The sequence below is a fragment of the Saimiri boliviensis genome, chromosome 8, assembly GCF_048565385.1.
Source record: "Saimiri boliviensis isolate mSaiBol1 chromosome 8, mSaiBol1.pri, whole genome shotgun sequence".
NCBI classification, from domain to species: Eukaryota; Metazoa; Chordata; class Mammalia; order Primates; family Cebidae; genus Saimiri; species Saimiri boliviensis.
This window is the reverse complement of record NC_133456.1, coordinates 61,053,283-61,068,225: the sequence shown is the minus strand read 5'-3', so window position 1 is coordinate 61,068,225 and position 14,943 is coordinate 61,053,283. Positions and strand designations below refer to the sequence as shown.

General features: G+C 40.0%; 1 protein-coding gene across 12 annotated transcripts in view; it reads left to right on the top strand.

Annotated features, from left to right (window-relative positions):
* Window positions 1-14,943, top strand: part of FOXP1 (forkhead box P1) — a 432,878-nt gene that overhangs the window by 388,461 nt on the left and 29,474 nt on the right. For all 12 annotated transcript variants that reach the window (XM_074404548.1, XM_010350106.3, XM_074404545.1 and 9 more), the window contains 2 exons: window positions 713-800; window positions 12,838-12,921. In XM_074404548.1, the coding sequence (XP_074260649.1) occupies window positions 713-800; window positions 12,838-12,921 (172 nt within the window). The remainder of the gene's footprint in view (window positions 1-712; window positions 801-12,837; window positions 12,922-14,943) is intronic.

Below are 14,943 nucleotides of genomic sequence, written 5' to 3'. Positions count from 1 at the left end.
AACTCGTTGAAATTTCAATTTGTTAGCCTTTTCCCTGTTGGACAGTCTAATAAATAGTAAAAGGACCACAAGACAGGCATACTCAGCATGTGGCCTGAATCATCCATAAACTGGATATCCAGACCATTAGCAATCAAGAACCCAGGCAGAGTTTTCCTTTTAAATAATTGTCTGCATTCCCTCCCCCACCCAAATTTGGTACATAATTTGCATGTGTAGGCTCATGTTTACAGTTGCTTTTCTACCCTTTGCCATTTCTGACATTCACGTGAATGCATTTCAATATACGAGTGTATCATCAGTTACACGAAGTCAGTTTTCCTGTGTCAGACGATCCTGTTTCATCCCATACAAATTAGACTCTTCTGAAATATCTAGTAGGCCCTGTCTCTGATTGTTACCCATTGAGGTGGCCTTGAAATGACACGCTGGCTACATTTCTTCAACTTTCTTATTTATGTATAAATGGTTATCTCCAGATGCCCTGCAAAACTTTTCCCTGGAAGACTTTTGTTTGGGTGATAACAGTGTGTGCCACATTATACATAATGACAGCATTAAAGGGTGGGGACGGAAAGGGCAGGCCACCCCCTGGACTACAATCTCCTGGGAGCTAGACCCGCTGCCTAGTTTATGCTTAAACATCCTGGTAACTTATATTTTCCTTTTTGTTTCTCCATTTCACTTAATGATTTTCTATGTATTGTTGCAGACATCTCAACAGTGAGCATGCGCTGGACGATAGAAGTACAGCCCAATGTAGAGTACAAATGCAGGTTGTACAGCAGTTAGAGCTACAGGTAAAACCACATTTATTTTTAATCTTACCTCAGTATGCCTCAAATTCCAAATTTCTGTAGTGTTCTGTAATGAGTTCCTGTGTACTCATTATTGAATGGAAGGTCCAAAACCTGTCATTGTCCTTTTTTATTTTATTTTATTTTTTTACCTCTTTGGGCAGGTTCAGCCTCAGTTCACTCTTTAGAACTGCTGCTCAGAGGTTTCCAAATTCTGGGCACCTGTGTGTATGCAGCCAACTCTCAGTGACCACTTTTAATGTTTCCATCTCTCTCTCACTTTCCCTCTCTTCTCTCTTCTCCTTTGAATTTTCTGGTTATCTGTTGTTGGTGTAAGTCCTCGACATTGCTCATATGATTAAACTGGAGCTAGGAAGACAAGCTGGGGAGAGAGAGATTGAGAGAATGAATGTGAATGAAGAGAGAAAGAGTGTGCAAGACCAAGACTGGGCAAGGCAGTGCACACAAAGACGTGTTTTCCAAAGTTGCAATGGAAGTTATATGTGGGTTTATTTCTTGTTTTGCATTGTCCTTTTTTCTCTCTACCACTAAGAATAATTGAGAGTTCACCGTGCACATCTTAAACACATACACACAAAATCAGATATATTAATATAGAATGTATATATATATATTTCATATAATCTAATATTTAGAAACCCATTAGGCTATGTTGAATGTGCTTTATGACTAGGAAAAATACGCTTTGCAGATTTTCCTGGGGATCACAATTATGAGAGATGGGGACTTTTTTTTTAATGTGAGTTCTACTTCCGGGTATAACTTGATAAACTACCATATTTTAACAATAATTCCATTCTCAGTATAATTAATAGAAAATTAGTTTCTAAAAGTAAAAATTGGGTCAGAAATGGAGATTATTAAAATGTACAATTGCAGAAGCCTGACCCTGCAAACCCCATTTATGCAGCTGAGTTCCAAAATGCTTTTGAGTGCTTGATGACTCACAGTGGCTTCTTCCTCTGGCTGGTTTAGTGTAGGCAAGAGGTTAGCCGACTAGGGGAAATTAAAACAATGTTGTACATTATATTGTTACCAGCCATCGAAAAGCCTATTTTGTATGCAAGACAGCAATGCTGAGATATATGGAGAGCCCTAGGCTAAGTACAGAAGATAATTACATTTGGAATTTTACTGAGTTAAGTCATTTACAGCTTCAAATAGTTGCAGAGAAAAATCAGCCAAAACACACTTAAACTTTTTGTTGTGACTTTTCAGGATAGAAAGGATTTTTTTAAATTAGTTATCATCTTATATGACAAATTACATTTTTTTAGTAGGATTTTTCTCAAAAGTTATTTTTGTTTAGCCAGTTAATATTTTTCCATTCAAACTTGGGATATAAACTTATTAGAACAGTAAGATATTTATACAGGAAAAGGGCACATCATAAAATTTCAACATTTTAAAATAAGTCTTTGGAAACGTCTTCAAATTTAACATGTTTATTGAGAAGGGAAAAAAAAAAAAGTAGATTTAACTCACCCCGACAGTTCCTTTATGATTAAGACACAGCCCTTGACAAACTGGACTCAAAAGAATAAACTCCATGCCTACTCCTACCTGAATTTGTACACATTGGGAGTGGTATTTATAAAGTAATACAAGCTCCTGCATTTATTTATTTGATAACATTAAATTCTTGATGGGCTAAAATAAATTGTTGACTAGAATTGTCATGGGTTGTCAGGTAGCCATTCTAGACTACAGATTTGTGTTTTTGGCCGTTGTTTAATGAGTCAAGAACTGAGCATTTATTTCCACAAAAAGAGGTCAGGAGAAGGAAAAGATTAAGACCATCATCAATAAGTCAAGTGTTGATCTCCTGGCAGCTTTCATGTTGTTTTCTTGGTGGGTATGGCCTAGAAGTAGTACAGACATAAGGATTCTTTGATTATTTGATTATTTATAGATTTCATTTGTTTCTAGATTTCCTTTTATCCTTCAGCCCTAAATCAAACAAAAGGCAGGTTTTTCAACTTGTGATTGACACCAAAGATGACCTAGCCAGAAGTTAGTACGATATGGTCATTACCTGTGATGTTCCTTGTAATGTTTTTGTTGGGGAATTTGCCGTAATGGAGGAAGGGACAGGCTAATTCTGATGTGTTCTGTTTCTGCAAAGCTTGAGGGAATTGTCAGAGTGATGAGGTAGACCTTGTTGAGAGCAAGGGTTAGCAACCTACAGACCTCAGGCCAAATCTCACAAGCTAAGAAATGTTTTCATACTTTAAATGGTTAAGGGAAAAATCTAAGGAACATTATTTCATGACTGGTGAAAATGCTAGGAAGTTCCAGTGTCAGTGTCCATACATAAAATTATATCAGAACACAGCCATACCCATGCCCACTCATTTACTTATTACCTGTGGCTGCTTTTGACTACGATAGGAGAGTCAAGTAATTGAAACTGAATCTACATGGCCTGCAAAGCTGAAAATGTTTATGATCTGGCTCTTACAGAAGTTGGCCAAGCACCCCTGGTCAAGAGGATCAGAAAAACTATTTGTATTACAATATTAGCACCTTGTCCCCTTAGGATCTGGCTGCCTAAAGTTCGGCTCACCCCTTTTTCTCTCTTCCTTCTTAGCCAAGGTGTATAAAACCAGTCTAGTCTCCATGTGGATCAAGTTTCCCTACTAGCATTTTCATATAACAAGGACCTGCCACTTTTGGAGGTCATGGAAAGCTGGGCAAGGGATATTCATTTTTCACTCTTTCATTCATTCATCCACCTACCCATCCATTCATCTATCTACTTACTCATTTAGCAAGCATTACTTAGAACCTGTCAGATAGTAGGAATCTTGCTGGAGCTACTGCAAAGTACAGTGATTAAAACAGATAAAGCTGCCCTCCAAGCTCTTACACTCTAGATGGAAGAATAGACTACAAAATAATTTTCTAGTGAGAATGTCCATTCATGGGGCAGTGCGAGCTGACACTAACAAGTTCTTGAGAACACTAGAAATTTACTCAAAAGAGAGTTTCAGTGCTAGAAAGGGGCTAAGCCAAAGCAGATCGTCTCCATTAGTTACCATTCGATCAGATGCAGTAGATAAGAAAATGTGAGCAGTTTTTAGTTTTTAAAGAACCCTTGCCCTGAGACAGAGTTAAGAGAAGCCTTAACTCAAGGATTCGATTGAGAGTCTTTTGAGTTGCAGACCCTAGCACATAAGGGGGCATTTGGGATACAGTACAGTTATACTTGAAGGAATCGTATTTTTTATAGGTTTCCCCTTTCTCTGCAGTTCAGCACTGCTAGGTTTGTGCTATTCCATTTGCCACTTAACGCACCAGTGTCTAGAAACATACTTTCTAACTTAACATGACTACCAGCCATTGTGCCTATAGAATCTGAGTTATTGGGGCAATCAGGTCCCTCCAGCAGCAGGAATACTTTAAAGAGATGTGCTTGTCCTCAAACAGGCTGTTTCTGTTTCCTGTTGGCGTCGTCCCTCGCTTGTTCTCTCAGCCACAGACTGGTGTGTCACCTCCTTTAGAGGAGATGCGCTGCACATGACTGACCCAAGGGCTACTTTGCTTTTCTTAAAGCATTTATCAGTCCAGGAAAAACTTGAACCTCCAAGTATCTCTCAAAGTATGTTATAAAATTATCACTGATTAACTTGAGTTTGAAAAACATTTGCACCACTTAGCGCTACAAGAAAGAGCAGTTGCGTTTTCATCAGTTCCCAGGGGGCGATGCTTGCTGTGTTAGAGTGGAGGAGGCAGAATCTGCCCTGCTACCCAGACTCTCAAGACCTCCCTTTGCAGCATGGCACTTAAGTGTTCACAGCTGGTAGAGGGTAGACCACATATGTGCCCCCATCGTACAGACAAACCCAGTAAGCTCAGATTGGATCTTACCATATACATCAATGGAGGCTCATGATATCTAACCTAGAGGATCATCAAAAAAGGATTCCACAGGAGAATTCAGAGGGCACAGTAGCAATAGAAGCAACCAAAGCCGGTGAAGGTCACTTAAGAGCTGTCCTCTGTACCTAGACAGACCCCTTGAATCGAAACCCCGGAAACTTTTTCTCTTAACCAAAATGGAAGGTCCCTGTGTCTCTGATCTACCAGTCAAACCTCGCTAAAGAAAAACGATGCAATTTTTCAAAAATAACTACTCCTATGGTTAGCCATAGGGGATAGTGTCTAGAGATGTTCCCCTTCATAGAGCTATCTATCCAATACTACATTTGAGTTAAACTCAAAAGCCTTTAAGGCTGAACTGGTGAGATTTCAGGCAACCGGGCAGAAATAAAGACAATGGGTTATGAAGATTGACTTAGACTATCTAATCAGCACTGTGCATGAGTGCTGTCCTGTTCCTGTGTGTTTAAAATATGACTTGATTTACAAAACCAAAGTTTTAATAGAAATTTGAATTACAAATGGTAAGGTACATCTATATTTGTTAGGTTTTTGTTGAAAGATGTAAAATACCTGGTGAATGTTTTCTCAGCAGTAGAATGCTTATGTAGAGCATGTTTAACAGAGAAGGCTTGGGTCATTCCATTCTGCTGTTGCAGCCTTCTACTGGTCTCATTGAGAGAAGAGTCAAGAAGACATCTCAGTGGACCTTCTGAGCCTTTTCAGAGGTTTCTTACTGCATTTCATTATTGCAAAGACAGTTAGCATTTTAAAACATTTTTCCAATGGACCCCAGCTATTACCTGGGGCCTAAAAGTGTAAACCCTGAAAAGTGTGTGAGGTCCTTATACTGTACACGTAGACACCTAAGAGTGAGACAGACACCACAAAAATCATTTGGACCAATGACATACATGGCTTTTTAAAGTCAGGGAATGTAATAAGATTTCATCTGTTCTTTTTTGACAGATTCTTCTGGAAGGAGAGGATATGAGTTAGAATTGGAGGGGAGAAAAGTTCCCATAATCAGTATACGTAACTTATATAGGTTATGAAATGTGCAGTCTTCTCTCCACCCCCACCACAACAGAGAGACAGAGACACAGGAACTAGAAAGATGCTGAGGATAAGAACTGCCCACTGAGAAACGCCATGGCCAAGATTGTAAGGAAACACTTGAAGCTTCCACGTTACTGGGCACCCACTGTCTACCGGATGTGGGCCTAGGGATTTAAATTCATATGAATCCAGATTACTTGGGTCCTCATAGGTGGGACATTCATGTGAACTATTCCAGTCTCTAAGCTAAAGATGAGATGTCACAAAGAGTTGCAGTGGCTGGACTGTAATACCGTTTGGGGAAAAGGAGAAACCGTCTGATTTCATAGACAGCAAGAAAACATCTGACAGAATTGGCTTCACTTAGGAAGCTGAGACAGCGGTACAGATACATATTTCTGACTACATATATTGGTTTTGAATTGTTCTGTGACCATGTGACATTGCTAAATTGCTATATTTTTTCTCTGATGAAGATACACTGATGTTTCATCATGTGTCATGGGGGCAGGTTGAGGACAAGCTTCCTGCAACCCCTCATCCTATAGGTCCTTTAAAAGGACTACTGAAAGTAGGCAAGGGAAAAAGGAATCAAGCAAACCAAGGTTGCCCGGCAGGAGGTGGGGTGGAGGTGTGTGAACCTTTATTCTTTAATGATTTTATTCCGTTCAGTCACTACTTCTTAAGCGCCTATTACATAAAGCACCGGATACAGATAAGTAAGGTGGTGTGGCCTCTTCCTGTAATACAGAACCTAGTAAGCTAAGACCAGGATGCCCTTAACTTCCCTTCCAGGTAGAGGTTCTAAAAGCAAGGGGAGGCATTGGGGGAGGTGACAGTGGAAAGGGTCATTGGCAAGGACATTCCAGGCCAAGGGAGCCACGGAAGACGTTGCCTAGATTGTAGGATGAGGAAGAAAGGATAGTGGGAAGAATATATTGCTCTTAAAATTCATGTGTCTGTTTAACACGAAATAGGGTGACCAACTGTCCCAGTTTACTTTCTTGGACTGAAGGCATTCCTGGGAGTTGGGATTTTCAGTTTTAAAACTGGAAAAGTCCTGGGCAAGCTGGGAGGAGCTGGTCATCCTACTCCACTAGGTAGGGCATATTGAATGCCCCAATCTTTCTGCTTGTAATTATTTCATCTGGCTTGAAAACCATTTGACTGGCCAGCTATGGAGCTCCTGCTGTGTGCCAGGGAACTGTCCTATGTGCCTTATGTCCTCAATTTCTTGGAATCCTCACAGTCCTTCCGTAAGTAGACACCACCCTATTTCCTTGATTCTAAGAGTCATGTTGGTTTTTTGTTGTTGGTTTTGAGACGAAGTCTCACCCCGTCACCCAGGCTGGAGTGCAGTGATGTGATCTCGGCTCAGTCAGTGCACCCTCCACCTCCCGGGTTCAAGCAATTCTCCTGCCTCGGCCTCCCAAGTAGCTGGGACTACAGGCATGCACCCCCATGCCTTGCTAATCTTTGTATTTTTAGTAGAGATAGGCTTCACCTTGTTGGCCAGGATGATCTCCAATTCCTGAGCTCAAGTGATCTGCCTGCCTCGGCCTCCTAAAGTGCTGGGATTACAGGGGTGAGCCACTGTGCCCAGCCCATAGTTTCTTTTTAAAAGAAAAATGTAATATTGGAAATCATTGTATGTCTTGTGTTTAATGTAGTGTCTCTTTTCGTTCTTTGGGAAGATACCCATGGTCGTTTAAAAATCCATGGTGGTTTAAAAATCACTAGTCTCTTAGAGTCAAAGAAATAATTTTCAGGGCCCCCTTCCAAATGAGGAAACTGAGGTTTAGGAGGTCTGATTAACATGTTGAAAGCCGGTGGCGAAAAAGGGCAGAGCCCAGGAGGCTAGCCAGCCTTTGTAGCCTGTACTCCTTTGATTGTGGGATCCTGCTTTACGCTTCCACCCAGATGATAACTGTGGCTCTATGCAGGAGCTAGTTTTAAAACCTGGCTTTGGGGGCCATGCCCATCTGCCTTGTGAAGCTCTGTCGTGGGCAGTCCAGGGCCACCCAGCAAGGCTGGAGTCTGGTGACTCCGGGATCACTCCCACATCGCCCAAATCATCTACACCAGGAATTGTAAGCTCTAAGAAAATGTCAGCAGGGAGAAAAGTGCACAAGTTTCAGTAGCAGAGGGAGACATTAATCCTTAAACAAATCAATTACCGTACAAACTTTACATGTGATTACCGTACCATTAGTGGTGCTATTTGTAATCTCACACCAGCTTCCTAGACTTTAGCAAATTTATTATCTGTAATGTATCCCCCTTTGGCCCTGTCTAACCCTATTCGAGGCAATACTCAGGACAATTTCTATAGCAGCGGCCTCCCAGAGCCTCCTGATTCTCCCTCCACAAGCCCAGAGCACGTCAGGGAAAGAGAGGGCCTAACAGCATGGTAGTTCCATATTGCCACTGCTTTGTGACTGGAGCCAAGAAAAAGAAGAGAGAGTCTCTGGGTTTCTCACTTCCATGTCCTTCTGTGAAAACCATGACACTTATTTTTCATAATTTAAAATCCTGCCTTACTCTGGGAGCATTAGAATTCCTAGACTATGACTGAGTATTAGTGTGCGTCTGCTTTAAATGTCAAGAGAGTCTTTAATAATAACATGTAAGGAATGTTAAGATGGTGACAGAGTACAATAAAAGTAGGGAAATTCTTCGATTGGGGTGAAATGAGCCATATATTGCCCACCACCTGAATGCTATGGTTGGTGTGAAAGAAATCATTTAAAAGTTTTTCACTGGTACTAAGTTCTGAAACCATAGTTCGGCAAGGCAGATCAGAAATAACTGTTACCTGCTCAGTTTGGTAGAGTAATTTGAGTTCTGCTCCTTCTGGTCACTGCTTTTTCTCCCCTTGTTTTCTTCTTTTGATCACATGTACTTTAGAGACCTGTGTTATTGGATATACCCTACCTAAGTAACATGAATATGCTCTGCCTAAATCAGGTTAATCTGGATCATCATTGCATAATAAACGACTGAGGAAACCTGTAAGTTTTAAGGCCTTCTCTATCCATGGCCGAGAGTCGTGTCTCCCACTTAACTTGATTTAACTCGGACACTTTGGGTCCTTATTTAAAAATACTTACTGCCAGGTCTCACCATTGGAGTGTTGACTCCAGCACGTTTAGGTGAGACCCTAGTTGGTTAAATTGGAGATCATCATTGTGTGGGATAATCTGAACTCATCCATTCATTTAGGGGCCTGTTAAAACTCCATGTCCCCCTTTCCATGGAGGTTCTTTGAAAAGACATTACTTTTCATAATTTAAAATCCCGCCCAACTCTGGGAGCAGTAATTCAGCGTGACAGCTGAGAGAGAGACTAAGAGTTGTAATTTCAGTTGTTGTTCCAGGTGATTTTTAGAATCACATTAGTGTGGAAAACTCAGACAAACCATCATAGAACTGGGAACCTAGTCTTACTTCTCCCCCTTCCCAGTTCCCTGACCTCAGATATGTTTACCTTGCAAACCTCAGTTTCCCCAATTATAAAACAGAATAGGACTAAGGGACTTGAAATAGCCACAGTAGCCTCTTTAAATCAAAGGAGTGTCTTCACCCTTTCTTCTCATCTGCCCTCAAGAATTGTAGCATTTTTACACATACAAAGCCTTTCATTTATTTCAGCAGAGTTTTGTTTCTCGTGAGTGAGAACCACCAGATTGGCCTTAAAATGATTAGTCCTTCTGACAACATAGAAAATGGTGATGTTAAATGAACCCCAAACCATGTTCCCTTTTCTCTGTTAAAAGAATGAGTTTAATCTCAGTTTGTATCTTTGAGGATGCTGAATGGAGCTCCTAGCCTTTGGCAGTTATCAGTGGCTCGGGTGCAATACACAAATTCTGATCTTCCGCAGCCCAAACTATCTCAAACCTAATTTGTGGCCATGGCTAATCGAAGAGGAGATGACCTATTTCAGCCAAAGGGTAGAAAAATATTTGCCCAAGATGAGGGGAAGATACAGTGAGAACCTGAAACAAATTGCTAAGAAGTGGGCTTCCTCTTTCCTTCGCTTTCGGTTCCATTCTTGAAATGATCAAAATTACTTCTCTTCCCGGTTAGCCCAACTGCAACCTCCACTGAACCCATTTTGGCATATCCAGATTTCAAACATATAGTCAGCCAGCAGAAGTCTAGATACACTGGACCGATTTCACTTTTCTTAAAAAAAAAAATTGTTGAGCATTCATGAAGCACTAGTCATTTTGCTAAGCTTGTTATCTGCAAGAACGCTTCTGATCTTCAGAACACCCCTTCAGAGTTCAGAGATGATCATTCCATATTTAGAAGGAGAAACTGAGTACTTACAGAGATTACATAATGTGCTGAGGGTCATTGAGCTAGGATTTGAGTACAGCACAGTGTGATTGTTGTGTCCACACCCTAACCATTTACACTCTGCCACCGTTGTACAAAACGTGGTACAGAACAAACTCATAGATTAAAATGACCCCTGCACAAGCAACTTCTCTTATGTTTAGGCTGTTGTCATTCCTTTTATGCTAGATACTCATTTCATACCCACTGGGAAAGTTTTTTAGAGAGTAAATCTCTTTTGATATTTCAACACAAATTTTAATTTGTCAACCAAATTTTAGTGGGCCTTTGGCTTGAACGCCTCAACCTCCTTTTCTTTGGTTTTCATGGAATTTATAGTTTAAGAGGAAATGCTGGAATATACTTGCTAATACTAAATGTTTGTCTCCTCATCTTTTAATAATGAAAGGATGCTGTGAAAATTGATGGGGATGGTGAGCTCATGGGATGATGGCATAAGAAGTAATAAAGAATGTGAAAGCTTTTGGAAGGCTCAGTTAGTATTATAAATGCAAGACAGGGTGTGGTTTCAATAGGTGTGAACGTTTAGCCTTTTTGCCTAAAAAAAAGAAAAACTGAATTTGGCGGGTTTCTTTCTGTAATAGTTAAAACAGTTTGTTAGAGCTATAATTGATTTAAAGTGTAAAACTCTTTCAAGAATATGATACTATATGTTAGTTTGCACTAACCAAACAAAACCAGAAAGTTAGAAGTAGGGTGGTAGAATTGAGGATCCTGGGTAACTCTCAGAATGGGTGATAAATTCTAAACAGTGTGCTCATGGAAAAATATGAATACGTTTCCAATGGCACTTACCTCCAGGGTTTTTGGAAGTGACCGTGTATACAAATTTTAGGTATGTGTTTGCAATGTAGTGTTACTACCTTTGCTGACCAGTAAAAGATCAGCTTGGTAGACCTCTGGCTAGAAATATGGAGAAGATGATTCCTTTTGATGTCGGGGATTCAGATTTTCCTTGTACCACACTTAAGTCTTTATAACTGATACATCAACAATGTTTACCCCCCAAAGTCAGTCACAATTAATATTCAGCAGACTTCAGTAAATATCACCTCTCACCCTTTAATTTGTATTGTTCAGCATGGCAGATTACTTCTTGTTTTTAAGAAAAATACAATTGATTTCTTAATTCCTTCTGCCCCATGATAACTTTAAAACAAAACGTTTCTTAAAAAGTCTGAGTATTTGACATCAAAAAACTTAGGATACTTACATTAAAAAAAAAAAAAAAAGTAATGGCAGAAAAATACCATTCCCAACATTTTAATTGTTCTAAGCCACTTTGGAAAACTAAATTCCTTTAGCATTATGTGTTCAGAGAATCTTTTAGTTTGGCTGTTCAGTAACTTACTAAGAACAGAGGAGGAATAACATCAAGTGGCTCCTAATATGGTATCATTTTCATTTCCTGTTTGTTGAAAGATAAATGCTAACACTGTAAGGCTTTTTTACTTTCTTTCTTAATTTATTCCTCCCTGAACCACAAGGGAATAAAAAGAAAAAAAAATCAAATGTGATATGGCTTGAGACTGAGTCATCCGGTAGGGATCAGCTGGAAGCTTTTTCCCTTCTCCCTTTTCTCTGCCTTTCTACAACCCCCAGCCCCCTTCCCCCTTCTTCCTTAGAAAATAACTGTATTTAAATACATAAGGTGTATATTTTTTAATTTGGGAATAATTTTAGACCTGAAAAAAATGGTTGAGTTTTAAAGGATTTAAGGTTAATTATGTGGCAGAACTAATGAGTCCCTCCTTAACTCTAAGGCATTACTTTGGACAAATGATCTACAAAAGTATTGAAATTAAACTGTATTCTCTCCCTCTCCCCTTCTTTCTCTCATATTAATCTCTTCTCCATTTTCCCTAAATGCCACAGCAGTTCTCTTAACTATCCCTTTATCTTTAGGGGATATATTTCCCACTTCTTTTACGGAAGTAATCATTATGCGTCCCCTATGCCCAACTGTCTTGAACTATCAAAAATATCGTGTTAAAGCAGTCCAAGCAAAGCATAAAGGATGTAGCTTCCAATAAGCAGTATTTGAGTGCCTACTGTGCATATCCAATTAGAAACTTGTGTGACTTCAGAAGATTGTTTTTTATAGAATAAGGAAACTTAAGATGAGACTAGCACATAGCAGGTACTCAAATCTTGAGTAAATGAATGAACCACCTTATTCTCCACTTGTTTGAAAATGGGAACCTGTCATCCCTTGTAGTCTGCTCCTGGCCTACTAATACCACGTGCCAGCACTGTCTTAATCTATGCCTACCTGTTCAGAAAGATGAAGCTAATTTTGCCTAAATGTATCCATCTGTCTAGGAGTTTTTCCATAACCACAACAGATGAATTTATGAGTTTCAGCTACCTAGCTCATTTTCCTTTGGATTTTCTCATGAATAAGGTTGGTTAATAGGTATGATTCACATTTGTCTTTTAGCTGTCTGTGTTCCATGGGACTGTCTGGTGCCAGCAGGTCTAGAACTCTCCAGTGAATGTCTAGTGTATCTTGTGTTGAGAAATCTCACACCAACACCTCCAGTTACTTAGAGTTTGGCAGTGGTCATGTAGATTTTGAAAACAATTAAGCAATGAAAATGATTTTATCATGTGCTGTGGTGCCATAGTATAATTTGTAATATGTATCATTTATAGTATTAAAAGAGCCATGCATCTTTATTCAGAGAAATAACAAAGCATTTTCTTCCTGCTAGCTTGCAAAAGACAAAGAGCGCCTGCAAGCCATGATGACCCACCTGCATGTGAAGTCTACAGAACCCAAAGCCGCCCCTCAGCCTGTAAGTAATGATCCCCACCAAGGGGAAAAAACAAAACTTACAGTATTCCTTTTCTGCTTCCCCACCCCAAACGCTGGAAGGAGGACCAGCCTGCTTTGGTAGAACTTTGAGTTTTGAAGGCCTTAGATTCATGCGACTGTTTCTGGTTACCTTTTATGACGAATGTAGTATGCTAGGCACTTGGGAATACAGGATGATTCAGACATGGTCCTTTCCCGTAAGACTCAAGCATTCAGCTCTTCTTTAAGGGCAGAATGACTGCTGCTAAAGCAAGGTACTGAAATACATTATGAGAGCTCCCTGGAAAAAGGAAGTCTTTCTGAATGGTAGGAACGCAGAGAAGACAGCCAAACCATGACAGCAAAGGAAAGAGGCATATCAGCTCGGGTAAGCTGAGAGACAGCAGTGTGTGAGAAAAAGAGCAGGGACTCGTCCAGTCTAACCGGAACAGAGGAAAGACATAAGAAACTTACTGTTGGAACAGTCAGAGGCTAAATTATGGAGAGGCTGTAATGGTTACTAAGGAGTTTGAAATGAAAATTATTCCTTCACAGTTAGGAGCCCAAACATAGTATACTGAAATTACATTTAATTTATAAGAATCTCCTCTTTCTTGCCTTGTTCCCTTTTACTGGACCCTGAAGGGCGTCATCCCAGCACAGGCTGTTAGTATCAAAGCAGAAGGATGGTGTCTGAACCTAAAATTTTGTCTTGGACCTCCTTCCTTTTTAATGAATGGATCTCTTTAACGGTTGTATTTCTCTTACATTTCTAAAATTCTTCTAGTAGCTTTAACTGATTATTCAAAATGGAGACAGTGCTTTGCTCCTTGATTTTAAGATTTGTAAAATTTAAAGGTACACTGCCTTTATTTGATTTTGCTTGGAGTCACTGTGTGAAAATTAATTGAGCGTTGACAATCTATAGTTAGTACCAGCAATTTTAATCAATATGCAATGATGCAGCATAATGGCAAAGTATTGGTTTATCTGTTTTGACTGATTTTTTTCTATAAATAAAGCAAACATACACCCATATATGTATGATTTATGGTGATAGAAATAAAACGGAGTCAGACTATTAACCCAGCAAATATGGTAGCCTGCCAAGATGCAGTTGGCAGGCAAAATTAATGTCTGAAACAGAACACATTACTGAGATACAGGACATAAAATCATTAAACACTTCGCGCATCCATTTTTACTAGGAAGGAGTCCTTAGTTGCCATGTATTTTACAGTGAATGGCTGTAAGACTGGTTGTGTAGGCTACCAAAAAGAAAGGAAAAAAGGAACCAGGTCATTCCGCGTTGTGGCATCAGTAGTCAGCGGTGCCGTTTCTAACAACTCCTCCTGCTAAAGAAGGATATTGGGAAGATCATGAACCCAGCTAAGCAAATTGGCGAGCCTCAGAGACGACTTGGCTGAAGTCATCTCGAAGAGGCATAGCTGCCTGCACAAGACATTCACTGCCCTGGAACTTTCTGAAAGTGTTTAGACAGCTTTAGTGAAACAGTTTTCCCAGATTGAACGGTTTGGGAGTTTTCACCCAGCTACGAGGAAGAGAATGAGATTATCTCTGTCTTCTTCCACGGATCAAAAACAGCGATAGGATGATGATTGGACCCAGCTCTATAGGTGTAGATCTTGGGCTCCTTGGGAGGAGGAAGGATACAGTTCAAGAGAAGGAACTGCAAAACCCCGTAGGGCGCTCAGCGAGTGACTGGGCTGAGTGTTGGCAGAGAGCACCATGTACGCGAGCCCCGTGGGCCACAAAAGGACCATTGGGATTCTCCACATGGACCAGAGGAAGCAGGCGGTAAACAGGGAGAAGCCAGCCATGGGGGAAATGAACAGGGATGGAAGGTTTGTCTTGATTAGTATTTAAAAAAAATGTTTTGCATTCTAGAAAATTATAACTTTGAAGGGGACCTCCTACTAAATTTATTTTTAACTGCTCTATTGAAAATTCTCTACCACTAGTCAACATTATCTCTTAGTAGCTCAGCACAGTATTTCTTTAT